Consider the following 18,418-nt stretch of genomic DNA (forward strand, 5'->3'; position numbering starts at 1 on the left):
AAGCGCAATGCAAATATTTCTGTTCCAGTGAAAAAAGCCCTACAGGTGACGCGTTGCCGCTAGCAGAGCCACACCAAGCACACAGGGACGAGCGGGGCTCGCCGGCTGGAGACAGGCTCCCGAGGTAGACCCGTCGAGTAGCAGCTCAAGGAAACACAGAGAGAAAACTGCTTCACTATTTACTTATTGAAGTGTATCTCTATATTAGGATCGATCCTGGATGATGCAGAATCCTTCGCCGTGTTGAAATACCAAAATTGCCGAACATATACGTCATCCATCCATCCATCCATTCATTATCCAAGCCGCTTTACCCGAACCCGGGTCACGGGCGTGCCGGAGCCCATCCCAGCAGTCACCGGGCGGCGGGCGGGGAGACCCCCTGGACAGGCCGCCATATTTCATATATTACACTGGTAGATTAAGTGACAGCAGAACTCTTTTGGTTCTAAAAGCCAGGGTTCAACGTGATCCACCGTGTCACGACAGCCCGTTTAACCTCCACGGCGCTGGGCTCGCCGCGGCTGGTACACGAGACGCGCCGGTTGTCTTACGGGGTCGGGAAAGTGTTCGTTCGGCTTTAATTCAGCTGACCTCCGTGTCCGGTAGGAGCAGGGGAATAGTGTCCGTGGCCCTCTCTGTTTGTCATTATCCGTGGAATGCGAGATGCAATGGGCAAAGACAGAGGCCTATTGCTTAATCTGGCAGGAATTTGTTGACTAAAAAAAGGGATCTGGTTAACACGCCATGCAGTTGTTCTCGGTAAACAAGACAACAGTGCCTGGGAATCTGACTGAGCCTGCTCACCCCGTGCTTCGCCCTTGCACCGTCTGGGAAAAGCCCCCCCCACCCCCCCGTCTACCTTTGCACTTCTCAGGCTGATGCAGAGATTACCAAAGCACAGGCCTCTTGACTTTTTGACCTTTTCTCCGTCGCTCTGCAACAGGGGGGGGGCCGCGCGGGAGAAACACCTGCGGTTGTTGCCGACCGTTTCTGCACCTCTGGCGTGTCAGTCGGACGGATTTTAACTTCACGTACCAGGGCGTCATTCGGCGGCCGGAAAAACTAAACGCGGCCTTGCGGGGTTTCTAATAATCTAACGTACTCTAAATGCTGTTCAAAACAACACGTCCTCAAGGGGGCGGTCCGGGTAGTGTGGCGGTCTAGCTGCCTACCAACACGGGGGGTCGCCGGTTCAAATCCCCGTGTTGCCCTCCGGCTTGGTCGGGCGTCCCTACAGAGACGATCGGCCGTGTCTGCGGGTTGGGAAGCGGGATGTGGGTATGTGTTCCTGGTTGCTGCAATAGCGCCTCCTCTGGTCGGTCGGGGCGCCTGTTCGGGGGGGGGGAGGGGGAACAGCGTGATCCTCCCACGCGCTACGTCCCCCCTGGTGAAACGCCTCACTGTCAGGTGACAAGAAGCGGCTGGCGACTCCACATGTATGGGAGGAGGCGCGTGGTAGTCTGCAGCCCTCCCCGGATCGGCAGAGGAGGTGGAGCAGCGACCGGGGAGGGCTGCAGACTACCACAGTGGGGTAGAGTGGGGTAATTGGCCAAGTGCAATTGGAGAGAGAAGGGGGGAGGGAGAGACACACACACACATCCTCATTCTCAGCTAAGCTACATTTCCAAAGGTGTGATTGGCGTCCCACAACTCTCGCACAAAGGCTCTTATGGATGACGACACATAAGCTTGCATGCAATGCATTCTGGTATGTGTAGGCGCTGCGGGAGAGACTTCGCGAGCAGATCAACACTGATTTCTCCATCGGTACAGCACACGGTGAGGACTTCGCTGCTTCCATCCACCACAGCACTCGGCAGTACGGACCGCACGTACACAAAGCCACCGGCGAAACTCCCCTTTAACCCGCACTCACGCCACACCGCTACAAACACGCAGAGCAGGCGACAGCCGGCGTAGCACCGCCCCTCCCGACGGGCTGACGAACCTCGGTAGACGCCACACCCAGCACGCGAACAAGCGATGTGCAGCAACAAGTGCGGAGTCTCCGGTTTTTTGGAGCGACGGCGTGGGGGCCACACGGGCGAAACAGCGGGGCCTGTGTGTGAGCGCTTCCCCCTTTCCCCCGTTTGCTGGTGTCATCCCTGCCCCGGCTCAAAGCGTGTAATTATCGTCTTTGCAAATAAATAAATAAATAAAGCCATCTCGGAATTCTGTAGGTAATGACAGGCAATTACCGAGATGGCTCGCCACAAAGCTGCCACAGGTAGACTGTTAAGTCCACTTGCCAGTGATTGATGGCACCACCTCCGCTTTCATCTTCCTTTCGCCTGCGGAGGAGTTGGCCACCAGGGCCCACATTTCAAGCAAACGAATTGATAGCAGCTACATTACCATCAAGCTGGCCTATATTTATTCAAACAAACCTGTGAATTAAGGGGTAAACGCTCCCCAACTGGAAGACGCGCAATCTTGGAAAATAAATTACAACGATTTTATTACGATGATACTTAATATTATAAATACACATTGACGAAATTATATATTGAAGCTAATATCTGTGACAGGCTGCAGGACTGCGAGCCAAGTCTGACTCCAGCAGTCATATTTACGACGATCCCAAGTCTCCCGGTTAAATTCCACCCAAAAACGGAATTCCCATGAATTGTCTCGGTCATCCCGGGACGCTTTGACAAGATTTGAAGACATGCAAAATAGTAATAAAAATAATAACTGCTGAAAGCTCGAAGCAGAACATGAACATCTCATTTGATCTGTTGGTAAAGAACAAGGGGGCGACTTTGTACACACACAATAGACCAAAACAGCAATTACTCCGGAGTGTGCGATTACTATTTATAGTCAGCACCACTGGGAGACACTTTTTTTCCTGTTCAAGATTTTATCTTTGGGGAAAGTGTCACCCGTGATCTCAAACTTTCTCTGACCAAAAGAAAAACAGACACTGATGAGCCACAACTACGACCTACCCACAGGTGAACCAAATAACGTCGCTCGTCTCCAAAAAGGGGGTCCGTGTCAAGGTGATGGTAAGCGAACCATCAGTTCTCGTAGTCGACGTGTTGGATGCAGGACACATGGGCAGGAGTAAAGACCTGAGTGACTTTGACGAGGGCCAAATTGTTTATGGCCAGACGACTGGGTCAGAGCATCTCTGAATCGGCAAGGCTTGTGGGGTGAGCCCGGTCAGCGGTGGTTAGTACCTACCGACAGTGGTCCGAGGAGGGACAAACCACAAACCAGCGACAGGATGTTGGGCATCCAAGGCTCATCGATGAGCGAGGGCAACGAAGGCTATCCCGTCTGGTCCGACTTGACAGAAGGTCCACTGTGGTGGAACATCTTAGCGGATGGTTACAGGAGGAATGTGTCACAACAAAGTGCATCGCACCCTGCTGCTTAAGGGGCTGCATAGCTGCAGACTGGCCAGAGTGCCCACGATAACCCCTGTCCACCATCGAAGGCGCCTACAATGGGCACGCGAGCGTCGGAAGTGGACCTTGGAGCAGAGGAAGAAGGTCATCTGGTCCGATGAGCCCCATTTCAGAGCATGTGAATGGGCGTGTTTGTGTGCACCGTTTACCTGGGGAAGTGATGGCATCAGGATGCACTATGGAGAGACAACAACCTGGTGGAGGGACTGTGATGCTCTGGGCAATGTTCTGCTTGGGAACCCTGGATCCGGCCATTCATGCGGACACCAAGTTGACACATGCCTCCAACCCAAACACCGTTGCAGACCAGGTACATCCCTTCACGGCAACGGTATTCCCTGATAGCAGCGGCCTCATTCAGCGGGACAATGCGCCCAGACACACTGCACACATTGTTCGAGATTGGTTTGAGCAACATGCTGAAGTGTTCAACGGCGTTGCCCTGGCCTCCAAATTCTCCAGATCTCAATGCGACTGACCGTCTGTGTGATGTGCTGGACCGACAAGACCGATCCACGGCTGCTCCACCTCACAACTTACAGGACTTGAAGGATCTGCTGCAAATGTTTTGGTGCCAGATACCACAGGACACCTTCAGGGGTCTTGGAGAGTCCACGCCGGGTCGGCGCTGTTTTGGTGGCACATGGGGGAACACCAGCATATTGAGCGGGTGGTCATAATGTTTTGGCTTATCGGTGTAAGTAGATCCTGTTTAAGGTATTTTCCCTTAGGCGTTATTTCAGTCTCAGAGATAAATTCCCACACGACAGCAGCCCCGTACAAAACACCCGCTCTATTCTCTCTGCAGCAAAGGCGCTGTGCTGTGCAGGAGGAGAGCCATGTGAAAAAGCCCAAAGTTGAACATAAACGGGAACACATAAGAGTCACTTTACACCTTGTTTCCCAACCCAGCGCTCAGGTGTCCTAAGCTTGTGAATATGGAGGCTAATAGAGTGGACGCACTGTTCGGGCAGAACGGCAAGGAGCGGGGTTTAACAGCAGATTTACGAGCACCACATGCTGTTCTGAAACCTCCCTTATGTAATTACCTGAAAAAACTCGGGGTGCAATACAACACCTGTGTGCAAGTCCACTAATTGAACAAGGGGTGCACGCAAACAAAGTGTGCGATAATGAAAACCAAGAGGCCCGAGCCACTCCGTGGCACCTTGAGAGTCTGAAGTAAGAATAGCGGCATTCCTCGGTAGGAAAAAAATCCAAGATTCTGTTGTTCTTTGAATAGCAACCCGCTGATCATCCGCGGACCTTTCTGGATGCCTACTCGGGGAGGAATGCAGATCGGTATCTCTGTTTTGTTTTCTCTGCCCATTCTGGGCTCAGAGGGGATCAGGAAACAAGCATCTTTCATTGCACATGGATGGGTTTGTGTGTTTTGAAAGGCTTTGATTTAGTCCATTAGACTCTTTAGCCTCATGTCTAGCTCTACAACTATTCTCATTGCCTTCCCTGGTGAGTTGAGCTTGCCAATTCCCAGGACAAGTCTGACAGGGATGTCTGGACATGGAGTTGGGAACCAGCGAAACGGCATGACTCGAGACATCAGCTGTTGCTTCAACTTTATAACGTCCTGCACAGCACAGAGTTGCTGTTGGCCCGCTGCCCGGACTCTCTCGTGCTAAGCTTACATTCATGTTTCTCTCTCACAAACAGTTTGCTGCTGCCTCCTCGGGGAACGAGTGGCCTCTCTCTCTGTGGCAACTGAAGCCGGCAGTGGTGCAACACCCTGAACTACAAAGCGGAAAACTTGAGGGACAGAAAGGCTTTATTTTCACTTCCTATGCGGGGATGTAAGCAACGGTGACCTTGTTTCGCTGTTTGGAAACGCGATACAACATTAGCAAAGGTTAAGTCAAACAGCCGACCAGCCGTGGTTTGCAGAACGCTGCGAATAGCGCTGTAGCCGTGTGTATGGATGAACCTCTACCGTCGTGTGACACGCTACAAGAGCCCGGCGCGGCGCAGGCTCCAGAGGATACTTATATCACACACACACACACATGCACACACATGCACACACACACACATGCACACACACACATGCACGCACACATGCATGCACACATGCACACACACGTCCCTGCAGCTTTCACCGCTTCCTGGGAAAACAATGAAAGGAAAGAAAAGTCAACAAACCAATAGCGTCCAGAGTAAGTGGGACAGTAAAATGGAGCAGAGAAAGGGCGAGAGGGCTTCAGACCGGGGTTAAAGGTAGGCCCCCGTGGAACAAAATTCATTAACTCCAGTCATATCCTGAGGAGATCATTAAAACAGCCATAGAAAACACAGCCGACTCGTTCTCGCCATCCGCATTCCTGGCGGTCCACGCTGCGGTGACTCACACAGCGGTCCATAGGCATTTCTGTGCTGATAGGGAGGCTTTACCGGCTTCTATCGGGCCCTCTGTCGGGCATTAGGCCTGACCGCGGCGGGTCGGGGGGGGGGGGGAGGCCTGTAAAACGGACCGCTTCCCTGCACGACGGGAGAACCGCGTTTCCCCACACGAGCGCCTTGCGAACGGGAGTCGATGAAGACGGGTCGACCACCGGCGCCTCGGAACCGGGCTCCTTTGACATCCCTCCTTTGATGTCGGCCATCTCCCCCTGTCCTCTCGGGGGGGGTGGGGGGTAGAACTGGGGGGGGGGTGGGGGCTGGGGTGAGAGAGGGGCGAGGGGAAGGGGGCGGGGTACTTTAGAGCACGGGGAAGTTACCCACATGGAAGGAGCAAGTGGGGGCTTTCCTGGAAGGACATCGCTCTCCGTGTGTAACTGTAAGCGCGGCCGTAGCGAAGCACATGGCCTTATCGTCCCCGCTCAGCGCCCACCTGAAACAATATTTGCACATGAGTGTTCAATTTAACATTTGGGTGACCCCTTCGCGGTGGTTACGAAATACAACGCAGCGTGGTAGCGCGGGCCGACACATAATGCAGCATGTGACCGCGGCGGCGGCGGGGAGCCTCTGGGAGGAGAGGACAGCGAGCCGTCGAGGGGAGGGGGAGGAAGAAAAAAAAAATTACTATTTTTTCAGAAACGTAATCTGATGAAAGAAATTCACAGTCACAATAAGCGCATCACTCTGTTATCTTAACTAACTTAGGCGGCCGCAAATCCGCGGAAGGGCTCGCGGCCGATGACGCCGTTTAAACAAAACGACGACAAAACAAACAAAAATACAAAACACACACACACACACACACACACACAACTTCCGAGACGAGCGTTCATTTCGTTTTGCAGATCCTTCTGATTAATGCTGTGCGAAGCTGCTGGAAGACTCGAGTTATGCGCTGCCCCGGCCCTTTAAATCTCATTGGATCCAGGCCGCCGCCGCCGCCGCTCGCTTGTTCCCCCTTGTAAATCTGCAAGCCTTTGTTTATAAATCTAGATAGATGAAACGGCGCACATGGAGATTCAATCTCCCCGGCTACCAGCACCTAATGATAATGGACATGTAAGGTAATGGCAACGAGTACCGCGAGTGTTCAGCGAATGGGGATGTAGCAAAGCGAGATGGGGTTTTTTTTCCCCCTTTCCTTTTCTTAAACTGCCGGGGGGTTTTCTTAATGTACCGGCCTCGTACTTCCATAGCCTGGAAAGCATTTACGCCTGCAATAACTCAACGGCGGCGAGTGTCGCTTTCATTAAGCCGTTCCGGGCCCCGGCTTTTTTTACTGACAGCACCGAGGCTGATTTGGCACCCCCGCCCCTCTCCGCCCCCCCACCACCCTACCCCCGCGCGCAGACGTGACACCTGTTTCCCTTCGAAAAGTACACACGGCTTAGCGGAGCGCATGACAGTCCGGGGGTATTTCTCCCCCCCCCCCCCCAACCCGCCCCCCGGGAGTGAAATTTTAAAAAAAAAAGAAGAAGGAGGGAGAAAAGCGCGAGTCTCTGCAAAAATTTTTACGTTAACTTCCTTCGAGCAGGGTCTTCCGGTCGGGCTGATTAGCCCGGGTCCAGGACGGCGTCCGCCGCGCGCCCCGCCAGACGGCGGTAAAGGGGAACAGTCGCATGAATGTGATTCGTGCTCGGGCTACCATTCCACCGGCCTAATTATATGGGAAAGAGTGTGGTGTGACAGCTATGGCTGGGGCTGCGGTCATGTCCTGAGAGACTGCAGCTGACCCGGCAGAGGTGCAAAGGGAGGGAGCTGGAGCGAAGCGGAGGAGAGGGGGGGAGGAGACTCTCCGCTAGAGGTTCATACATACGGTTTTATGCTAATGCACACATGCGGTACTGAGCAAGACAAGAGCGGGAAAAAAATAGAAAGGAAAGAAGAGAAAGTGTGTGTGTGTGTGTGTGTGTGTGTGTGTGTGTATAATAATGGGGAGGGGGTTAACGCTGGAGTCAGACTGTCCTATGTGTTGCTGCTGAGTAAGGCCGGGGGCTTACAGGCAGGATTTACAGAGCCACAGCAACACCACAAAGCACCGGGGGGAAGGGGGTTGCCCGGCAGGGGCCTGGCGTTGGGGGTAGGGGTAGGAGGGAGAAGGGGAGGGGAGAAGAGGGGCCAAAGCGGGCCGGGGCGGCTAACTCTGACCGGGATCCATTTCCAGCCGAGGTCTCGGAATTCCTTTGTTCCTGTCACAGGTCTCCGTTTCCCTTGCTCCTTAATCCCGGCCCGCCTCACGCCCAGTAACACGGAGCGAGGCAGGTAACTCTGCCGCAGGCATGCGTCTCTATTTACAGGCCGGTCCTGCAGCGGGCCGGGATATAAATGGCATATACGGCACATGGTGATCGCTGCGTGAGCGCCGAGGAACAAGGCAGAACCATAACAGGTTTTGTAACACAAAGCAACACGCGAGCCATCAGAGAGGCCGCTTTGAGCGGACGGACCGGCGGGCTTCGTCCCGGCCGGACTCTCGGCGCCCTCCTCGGGGGGGTCGTCGAGCACGCGGGTAGCGGCTGGCGTAGAAGAGGGCGTTTTCCTTGTCGCACCTTACCAGCGATAAACTGGGCCACGCCCGGGGCCGCGAACCCCTTAGAAGTGCTAGCGGTGCCCAACAAAGCCGAGTCGGAGACGAAGCGGCGGCGGGGAGGGGGAGGCGGGGGGGCAGAAATCAACGTTAGCGCTCTGCTCTCTCTCTTCAGCGGCCTACACATCCTCTGCATTCTTCATCCGGGAGGGAGATGGTCGTTTGTAAACACATTCCCCAACAGTAAAGCTATCCAGCAACACTTGTGCTTTTTCCGCAGCGGCCGTGGCCAGGCCGCCTTAAGCCCTCTTCACAGGGCTGCCAAGAGGAGTCATTGGTACACTGTGCAGCGCCTGCAAAGCCCTCTCCCACGGCTATTAGTGACCATTCATCTGGGGAGCCTGGGAAAATGCCTCTCCGGCCTGCCGTGGCCATGGGGGAAACAGGCTGGCAGGTGTTCCCTCCCCCTAAGCCCTGGCACCTGTGCGAGGAGAGGAAGAGGGACCCGGGCTCTGCCCACGGGCCCCCCGAATAGGACGCTAGGTGCGGCCGGAGGTCCTCGCCGGGCCCTCGCCCCGTCTCCCGTCGTTGGCGGCAGGGCGGAGTCGGCGGGAGACGGACGGTGTTGCGGGAGGAGCGCCCCCCCCCTCCTCCTCCTCCCTCTCCTCCGACTCCGCGCGTAGGAGAGATCGGGAAATCAATGTGGCCCGAATCGATACGAACGGTCGGGAGCAAACACATCTGCTAATGCGCTTTGGCAGTTTGAAACGGCATCTTGACTAAATCCGTGTCAAAAGGGACCTTCTCGGTTTACACTCTAAAAGCCCAGCGCGCACACACACACACACACACACACAGTACACACACACAGTACACATAAATACAACAACCCCTCCGACATCTACCGGAGTCCAACACAGCTTTACAGTAAGAGAAAACGAAGGCCAGGGTAGCACACGATTCCCAACTCAAGTTCAACGCCGCATCCATTGCGAAACGTGAAGGTGCATTTGAGCAGCCCCGCGGATAGTTTCTGCAGAACACAATAAAATCTGGATGGTGTGTGTGTGTGTGTGTGTTTGTGTGTGTGTGTCGTGGCTCGGCGGTGCCGGGGCCCATCGGTGGCATGTTCGCAAAGATAAGTGTGACAATCTTTTTCCTAAAGCACAACCGCTAGCTTCCTTCCTCGTATATCTGTCATATCAAATGACACAGCGTGTATTCCTCAAAACATAGAGGGCCCTATTATCCGCTCGTTTTTCAATCTGTAATTACCCTCTGAGAAATGTGGGTGTGTTCGACGCAGTCTACCAGGGAGAATGCAAAAAGCCCCTTCCTCGGGCTTTTCTAAAGTCCAGCATGTCCATTCTGCTCGTCCGGAGCCAAGATGTTTGGTGGGAAAAGTTCACTCTGTTCAGCCCTCTAAAAACATAAATAAATCACATCACTATGAGCTAATCATGAATTCTCAAGTAGCCTGCTTGAAAAAAACAAAAAGAGAGAGAGGGAGAGAGGGAAAAAAATAGAGGGGCTAACATTTTGGAAATTGGCCTCCGCAGCTGATATTTGGAGACGTTTTGGAGCAATGGTTTGGATGCATGCTGGTTGGAGATTATGGGCCTAAGCGCCTCTCTAACATGTTCGCTTGGGTGTTAAACATGCAACACACACACACACACACGCGCACACACACACAGCCGACACGCATTAATAAAACATCCCACTGACCCAATCGGATGCGAAACACTTGCTCTGAAGGGGCTTGGAACGCTAAAAGCTGTTGATGGCTCATTTGAAGTGGCAACAGCTGAGGCCGTTACGCCGCTCTCACTTGCTCGCCGGGGTATTGGCGGAAGCCCCCGTGAGCCCGCACTGGCACCAGCGCAAACACCACTTAGGACCAGTCCCAGAATACCCCACCAATAACGGACCAGACGCGCCACCACGCTACACCGTGCAGCGCTCTCCTATTCCTGGCCCAGACATCAACACCAGCCCCCTCACAGCACCTTTATCTAAACCACCACATGCTCCCCCGCCCCCACCCCCCCCCGCCCCAAAAGCTATGGGACGGCTTACTTAATTCTCCTCTCAAATGACATAATGTAGGGCGTCCGGGGAGCGTGGCGGACTATTCCGTCGCCTACCAACACGGGGATCGCCGGTTCGAATCCCCGTGTTACCTCCGGCTTGGGTCGGGCGGCCCTACAGACACAGTTGGCCGTGTCTGCGGGCGGGAATGCCGAATGTGGGTATGCATCCTGGTCACCGCACTAGCGCCTCCTCTGGTTGGTCCGGGCACCTGTTCGGGGGGGGGAGGGGGGACTGGGGGGAATAGCGGGATCCTCCCACGCGCTACACCCCCCCCCCCCCGGCGAAACTCCTCACTGTCAGGTGAAGAGAAGCGGCCGGCGACTCCCCATGTATGGGAGGAGGCATGTGGTCGTCTGCAGCCCTCCCCGGGTTCGGCAGAGGGGGCGGAGCCGCGACCGGGACGGCTCGGAAGAGTTGGGTGATTGGCCGGGCACAACAGGGGAGAAAATGGGGGGGGGGGGGGGGTAAAAAAATGACATCATGTGCGCCTCACTCTCTTCCACCACACATACCAACGCGTGTAATCGATGCACTCCTACGCAGAAACACACACACACACACACACACACACACACACCAGAAAACAGCGCCCCTCCCGCCGCTATTGACAGTTTGAAAGTTCTGTGAGGATTAGCAGGTTAGCGTTTTGACCTGCCTGCGGAACAGATGACCCCAATACTTAATACCCACCCAGAGGTTCTCTGAGCTTCCCTCCCTCTAACCCCGGCCCGTCCTGCCCCTTTTATGGCTCCAGCCTGCCTGCTTCTCACACTCGCAGTCTCCACCTTTACTGCTCTGCCGCCTCCCTATCACGGGACAACAAAAGACCAAGAATGTCATTACATTCATTTAAAACCTTTAATGGGACCGGAGTGCATGAACTGCGCGGGCCTGTTGAGGCACCGCACCGTTTCATGTTCCGAAACGGGGGGAAACACCCCGACACCAACCGGGGCTTATGATCCGCCGGTTGTGTTCTTTGCTGCCAATGCTGCGAGGGGCCTAATCATTTTTATATGCATATTTCACCGCTGAACCAGATTGTCCCCTTGTTCACACGGGGGGAGCGTGCACGTGTGTGTGTGTGTGTGTGTGTGTGTGTGCAGCCTCAGTCTGTGATCTCCATCGTTAGGGCTGTCTGCCTCTCCTCAGTCTGTTACGGGGAATGTGAGTCAGGCTTTTCAGTAACCTTACACTGTCAGCCTGTTCACACCTAACCCAGGGGGAGGATATATCTCTCCAACACACCGTCACTCTCTTTGATTCTCACCGGCCCTGGCGTGCATACGTGCGTGTGCGCGCGTTAGTGTGTGCGTGCACGCTGTGCCACAACGTGCGCGCGCATTCATAAAACCCGTGCGAGTGCGCACAAATGCTAGACGGCCATACGCGCCTGCTTACGAGCGTGCGTTTACGTGCACGCTCGAACCTGTTGGCCCGCGCAGGGCGGAGGCGGAGGCTCGGCGGTGGGGCGAGCGGGGCGGGGCGGGGGCGGGGGGGGGTGTAGCGTGAGAGGCTGCTCTGCAGCCACAGGAGAAACTTTATGGGGACGCCTGCCCTGTAATCCCATTCTCCCTGTCAGGCCTGCCCTGCTGAGAGAGCCTTGTTTAACTGCCCCCTTAACTGCTACCTGGGACAAACCTGTCTGCCTCCCATCACACAGCCGGGGGTTCCTGTCGAGCGGCGCTCGCGGGGCTTTAAAGACACGTGCGCGGCTGTCTGGCCAGGGGACGTCTGCTGCGCGGATAGATGGACGAGGTTTTTTTGTTTTTGTTGTATTAATCTACTGATTTTTCCCCTTTCCCCCCCCCCCAATTTAGCGGCCGATCGAGCCCCGTTTTAGTTCAGACACCCGCCCTCGTGCTGCACGCGTTCGCCAGCTGCATCTCTCCGGCCGGCAGCCTCGAAGGAGACGCCCAGGCTGAACCACTGCTCCCCCCCCCTCGACTCCAGCCACGGTCGGATCCGACGAGACCGGGGCGCGAACCCCGGTCCCCAGCGGGCAACTGCGTCGACACAAAGCCGAAGCTTAGACCGCTACACCACCGCGCACCATGGACAAGGATTTTGAAACCGTGTATGCGCGTTCATGCTGCTCCATCACATATTGGCGTCAATCTAAACGGTATCCGGGCAACCGCCGCCGGCATCCGCCTTAGTGTAAAAAAAGCCCCGTTCGGCGCCGGGGCGCCGACGGCGCTTTAAATACAAGCGTGCCGCGCAGCCTTTTCGGCCGACCTGCGTGTCACGTGTACACGTATGTCTGCGTGAAAGGTGCTCTGCCAAGTCAAACAGAGCACTACAAAAACCCGTATCAGCTCTCTCACCTCCACGGGTCACACCCTGGGCGTTGCAGAGCCACCGTGTCCCGACTAGTCCGTGTTTCCCCTCCGCCCACGGCTTCCTCGACAAGGCGGCCGTGACACACGCCGCGCGGAGTGTTGCGCAACGCCACTCGCGCCCCGCGCGGGCGCGGGACCCGCGGTCCGAAGGAACAAATAATAGCGTTGCGGCGGGAGCCAAAGTAAATAAATCTACTTATTCGAGGGCCGGCGATAGACACACCTAGGACGGGGGAGAGGAAGAATAAGCAATATCCCGAATCAAAACAAGCTTAGCTAATACCGCATGATCCTATGACCAAACAGTAACTCGAACGCAAACCTGCAAAGGATTGTGGGGCGAGGACCGTCTTGCCCCTCCCATCAGACAGAGACCGTGAAGGTGTGGGGGATTTGCCTGCAGGTCCAGACCTCTGTGGGACGTGTCGGATGAGATGTGCTGCTCGTGATTTGTAGTTGGTTACCTTTCACACACAGAGTGGCGGCCGGGCCCAGCTCCCTCCTCTGCTTGGGCTGGTTCCGACTGCGGGCGAACACTGTGTACTGCTTGACTCTGTGGTCCACGTCGTCTCGGACCGCAGTTGTAACTTCCTGAAAAGCATGCAGACAGTTCAGCAGGGCGGCATTTGTGAAACTGAGACTTCAGAGGTCACGAGGAATTTTCTAATGGTGACTCGTGAGGAGGAAAAAAGGAGAGACCAGAACGGGTGTGGGGGGGGGGGGTTCTGAGAGGCACTGCGGGCAGCACTTGAAGTAAAAAACTGAAGGAAGGGCTCGGCGTCTGGGTAGTGTAGCGGTCTATTCTGTTGCCTACCAACACGGGGATCGCCGGTTCGAATCCCCCGTGTTACCTCCGGGCACAATCGGCCGTGCCTGCGGGTGGGAAGCCGGATGTGGGTGTGTGTCCTGGTCGCTGCACTAGCGCCTCCTCTGGTCGGTCGGGGGGGGGGGGTGGCGTGATCCTCCCACGCGCTACGTCCCCCTGGCGAAACTCCTCATTGTCAGGCGAAAGGAAGCGGCTGGCGACTCCGCATGTATGGGAGGAGGCATGCGGTGGTCTGCAGCCCTCCCCGGGTCGGCGGAGGGCAGAGGTGTAACAACCAGGTCCAGAAAGTAAACCTCCGAACCGTGTATTGGCTCCAGCCATGTTACTAACCCAGCTGGCTTGGACTTTTACTTTCTGGACCTGGTTTTCACACCTCTGGCGGAGGGGGTGGAGCGGCGACTGGGACGGCGCCGACGAGTGGGGTAGTTGCCCGGATACCACTGGAGGGGGGGGGGGGAAATCCCCCAAAACAAACCCAAAAACCCCGAAGTAACGAGGAGCGCAAACCCACAGGTCAACTCCGGGCTCAAGTGCAAGGAGTCAACAGCGTCGAGGGTGGGATGGCGGAGGAGGGGAAATGAAAAGGGTTTGCATTTTGCAACAATGAAAACCCAAAGTCATTTTAGATTACACGCTGCGGCTCTCTTCTGGGAAAAAAAAGCACGAAAAAAAAAAATATTGGGTTTATGAATTCACACGTGCACGTGCACACACGCACACACACACACACAGAGTTGTTACCTTGATGTGCTGCGTAGTAAACCAGCTGGGGTCCTCTCGGCTGCCCAGGGGCACAACGTGGAGATCCACCAGCACGGCGAAGTTCCCACACTGTAACACAAAGACAGAGGAGGGCCACAGGTTGCCGAAGGGCGTCGGGCTCGCAGACAACAAAGAACATCAGTGTTGGTGACTGACAGTAAGACAAACCTCAATGACCCCCCCCCCCCAATGTCCTCAAACGTCACCCAAGCCCACCCCCCACCACCCCCAAGTCTAGCCAATCTCTCAATCCTCACACAGAAAAAAAAGAAAAAAAGAAGAAGAAGCACAGCCTGACCTCTGTTGCCCCGCGTTCCCCCTCGCTTCTAAAGTGTTTGGTTGTTTTATCGGCCGTCCCAGAGCCAAGCACACGTGCAATTACAGGATTAACAAAGGCGATAATCCTAAATGTTTGCCGAGCAGCGACGATGCACCCCACATCAGCCCTAAAGCACACAGTGTGTTTGTGGCGCTGGCTCGTGAGTTGTGAGTGCCGGGGAAAGCTGTGCAGAGGGCTGCAGAGTAGATTCCTGAGCCGCTGCGTCATTATGTCATCAACAATAAGCCACATGGGACCGAGAGGCCAGGAACGCTGCGGCTGCTTAAGTCGCCGTTACATCTTTCTCAAGCTAGCCTGATTATGGTTAACACATGAGTGCAAAAGCTGCCCATCGCGGAAAAGAAAAAAAAAAAAAGAGAGAGAGAAAAAGAAAAGCCAGTGGATGCGGGTCTCGTGTGAACCTCGTCCTCCCCCCCTGAACGAGGGAGTGATGGATGGACCGAGACCACCCGCGGAGTGAGACTTCAGGAAGTCGGAACAACCGAGCAACGCACGAAGACAAACACGGATACGCGGCAGAAGTCTGGCCTTCGAGGATGGGGACGAAATAAGGCGGCGGGCGGACGGACGGACGGGCGGGAGAGGCGACGGTGGGGCGAAGCGAGCGCGGGAAGGGAGAATAACCGTGCTGGACTTGGCTGAGGCGGGGGTTTTAACAAGGCCCAGAACAGGCCCGTTTCTTCGGGCTGAGGTATGATGGACACGGCGGCCAAATGAGTTACGAACCCCGAGCAGCGGTGTGCTCCTAAAGCCAGGCCCCGAGCATGACGTGAGAGAATGAATTAACAGGGTGTGTAGGGGAAGGCCCCTTCACTTAGGCTCTGGTGCTGGACATAAGCCTACATTTCCCTGCTCCAAACTCCCTCCTGCTGCTTCCCTCCGCTTTAACAGAAGGATTTAGGCCAGCCCTCCGAAGACACACACACAGACAGAGAGAGAGAGCGGGGGAGAGAGAGACACACAGAGACAGAGAGAGAGAGCGGGGGAGAGAGAGACACACAGAGACAGAGAGAGAGCGGGGGAGAGAGAGACACACAGAGACAGAGAGAGAGAGAGTGAGTGAGAGAGACACAGAGACAGAGACTGAGCGTGAGAGAGACAGGCAGGCAGAGAGACAGAGACACACACAGAGAGAGAGACACACACAGAGAGAGACACACACACACAGAGAGAGACAGGCAGGCAGAGAGAGAGACACACACAGAGAGAGAAACAGAGAGCGTGAGAGACAGTGAGAGAGAGAAACAGAGAGACGCAGAGAGACACACACACACAGAGACAGAGAGACAGAGAAATACAGAGAGAAACACTGAGAGAGAGAGAGACACACACACACACACACACACACAAACACAGAGAGAAACACAGTGAGAGAGAGAAAACGAGAGAGAGAGAACAAGAGAGAGAGAGAAACACAGTGAGAGAGAGAGAGTGAGAGAGAGAGAGAGAGAAACACAGTGAGAGAGTGAGAGAGAGAGAGAGAGAAACACAGTGAGAGAGAGTGAGAGAGAGAGAGAAACAGTGAGAGAGAGTGAGAGAGAGAAACACAGTGAGAGAGAGAGTGAGAGAGAGAAACACAGTGAGAGAGAGTGAGAGAGAGAGAGAAACAGTGAGAGAGAGTGAGAGAGAGAAACACAGTGAGAGAGAGAGTGAGAGAGAGAAACACAGTGAGAGAGAGAAAACAAGAGAGAGAGAGAACAAGAGAGCGAGAGAGAGAGTGAGAGAGAGAAACACAGAGAGAGAGAGAGAGAGAAACACAGTGAGAGAGAGAGAGAGAGAGAGAGAGAGAAACACAGTGAGAGAGAGAGAGAGAGAGAGAGAACAAGAGAGGGGGGCTATACTCTGTTAGACACAGAGAGGGGGGTAACCCGGGTATGGGTGTCCTCAGCGATACCTGCTGGCTGAGGGTCTTTAAAGAGCCGGGCAGTGAAGGGACGACGGTCCTCCACCGACTGAAATACAGAGCAGTTTGCTTCTGACATGAAAGCCCCCCCCTCTCCTCCCCCTCCCCTCCCCCTCAAACTGACGCTCTGTAAACAATAATGAAAAACGGAGCTGCCATTTCTGCGGCTTCTTCTCGCAGGTCAACCAGCGCCCCCGTATGGCCGGCGCCGGCACTTCGCGTGTCTTCTCGCCGCGCCGCCGAGCGAGGCTGAACGCGCGCTGTCCTCGCGCCTTAGCGTCAGCGCGGACGCTAAGGCGCAGTCTTTGCGCAACTGTCGACGGGACGGAACAGACAAGAGTTTGCGGCGAGGCTCCGGTGAATCGGGTGATTCATCCGCGTCGTGCGAGGACACGACGGGAGAGGCGGTCGGCGCTGCTGGAACCGGATTACCGGAGACGGAGCTCGGCGGCACGTTAAACGCTCGAAACGGCAGACTTTCGCAAGGCTCGGGCCAAAAGCAACCCGCACGCAAGCGCTGTCATGTATAAGACGCGCGCGCGCGCGTGCTCGTGAGGGTCCCCCCCTCCTCCTCCCCCTCCCTCCCCTGCAGATTCTGCATTCTCCTCATCCACCGCCCTTTGTCTCATGGCAGTCAACGGATGACCGGTGGCTTCAGATGACTGGTTCCAACAATTACCAGTGCGTGGGAAAACCCGGCAGAGGAGGGCCAGCCCCTGTCACTCACCCGGGGAAGGGACGACTGGCGGCCGGGTCCCACGCTGCCGTCCCCGGGGCTGCAAATGAGTGATGCTGCGCCGGTCTTGGCGCAGCCCGTCTGCAGGTTCTCACGTGAGAACGCGGCCGGTATCACGGAGCAGGGGGGTCCCAGACTGTAGCCCGTATCTCGGGTTGGACAGAGCAGTGGGGTCCCAGACTGTAGCCCGTATCTCGGGTTGGACAGAGCAGTGGGGTCCCAGACTATAGCCCGTATCTCGGGTTGGACAGAGCAGTGGGGTCCCAGACTATAGCCTGTCTCTCGGGTTGGACAGAGCAGTGGGGTCCCAGACTGTAGCCCGTATCTCGGGTTGGACAGAGCAGTGGGGTCCCAGACTGTAGCCCGTATCTCAGGTTGGACGGAGCAGTGGGGTCCCAGACTATAGCCCGTATCTCGGGTTGGACAGAGCAGTGGTGTCCCAGACTGTAGCCCGTATCTCAGGTTGGACAGAGCAGTGGGGTCCCAGACTATAGCCTGTCTCTCGGGTTGGACAGAGCAGTGGGGTCCCAGACTATAGCCCGTATCTCGGGTTGGACAGAGCAGTGGGGTCCCAGACTATAGCCTGTCTCTCGGGTTGGACAGAGCAGTGGTGTCCCAGACTGTAGCCCGTATCTCGGGTTGGACAGAGCAGTGGGGTCCCAGACTATAGCCTGTCTCTCGGGTTGGACAGAGCAGTGGTGTCCCAGACTGTAGCCCGTATCTCAGGTTGGACAGAGCAGTGGGGTCCCAGACTATAGCCTGTCTCTCGGGTTGGACAGAGCAGTGGTGTCCCAGACTGTAGCCCGTATCTCGGGTTGGACAGAGCAGTGGGGTCCCAGACTATAGCCCGTATCTCGGGTTGGACAGAGCAGTGGGGTCCCAGACTATAGCCCGTATCTCGGGTTGGACAGAGCAGTGGGGTCCCAGACTATAGCCTGTCTCTCGGGTTGGACAGAGCAGTGGTGTCCCAGACTGTAGCCCGTATCTCGGGTTGGACAGAGCAGTGGGGTCCCAGACTATAGCCCGTATCTCGGGTTGGACAGAGCAGTGGGGTCCC

General features: G+C 55.7%; 1 protein-coding gene across 1 annotated transcript in view; it reads right to left on the bottom strand.

Moving 5' to 3' along the window:
* The window catches only part of slx4ip (SLX4 interacting protein), a 39,898-nt gene extending 24,969 nt beyond the window's left edge, over window positions 1-14,929 (bottom strand). The window contains exons 1-3 of the mRNA XM_056292270.1: window positions 14,681-14,929; window positions 14,362-14,451; window positions 13,259-13,385 (exon numbers count right to left, since the gene is read on the bottom strand). Of these exons, the coding sequence (XP_056148245.1) occupies window positions 13,259-13,385; window positions 14,362-14,451; window positions 14,681-14,929 (466 nt within the window). The remainder of the gene's footprint in view (window positions 1-13,258; window positions 13,386-14,361; window positions 14,452-14,680) is intronic.
* Window positions 14,930-18,418: the final 3,489 nt, after the last annotated feature.

The sequence above is a fragment of the Lampris incognitus genome, chromosome 13 (assembly GCF_029633865.1).
Source record: "Lampris incognitus isolate fLamInc1 chromosome 13, fLamInc1.hap2, whole genome shotgun sequence".
NCBI classification, from domain to species: Eukaryota; Metazoa; Chordata; class Actinopteri; order Lampriformes; family Lampridae; genus Lampris; species Lampris incognitus.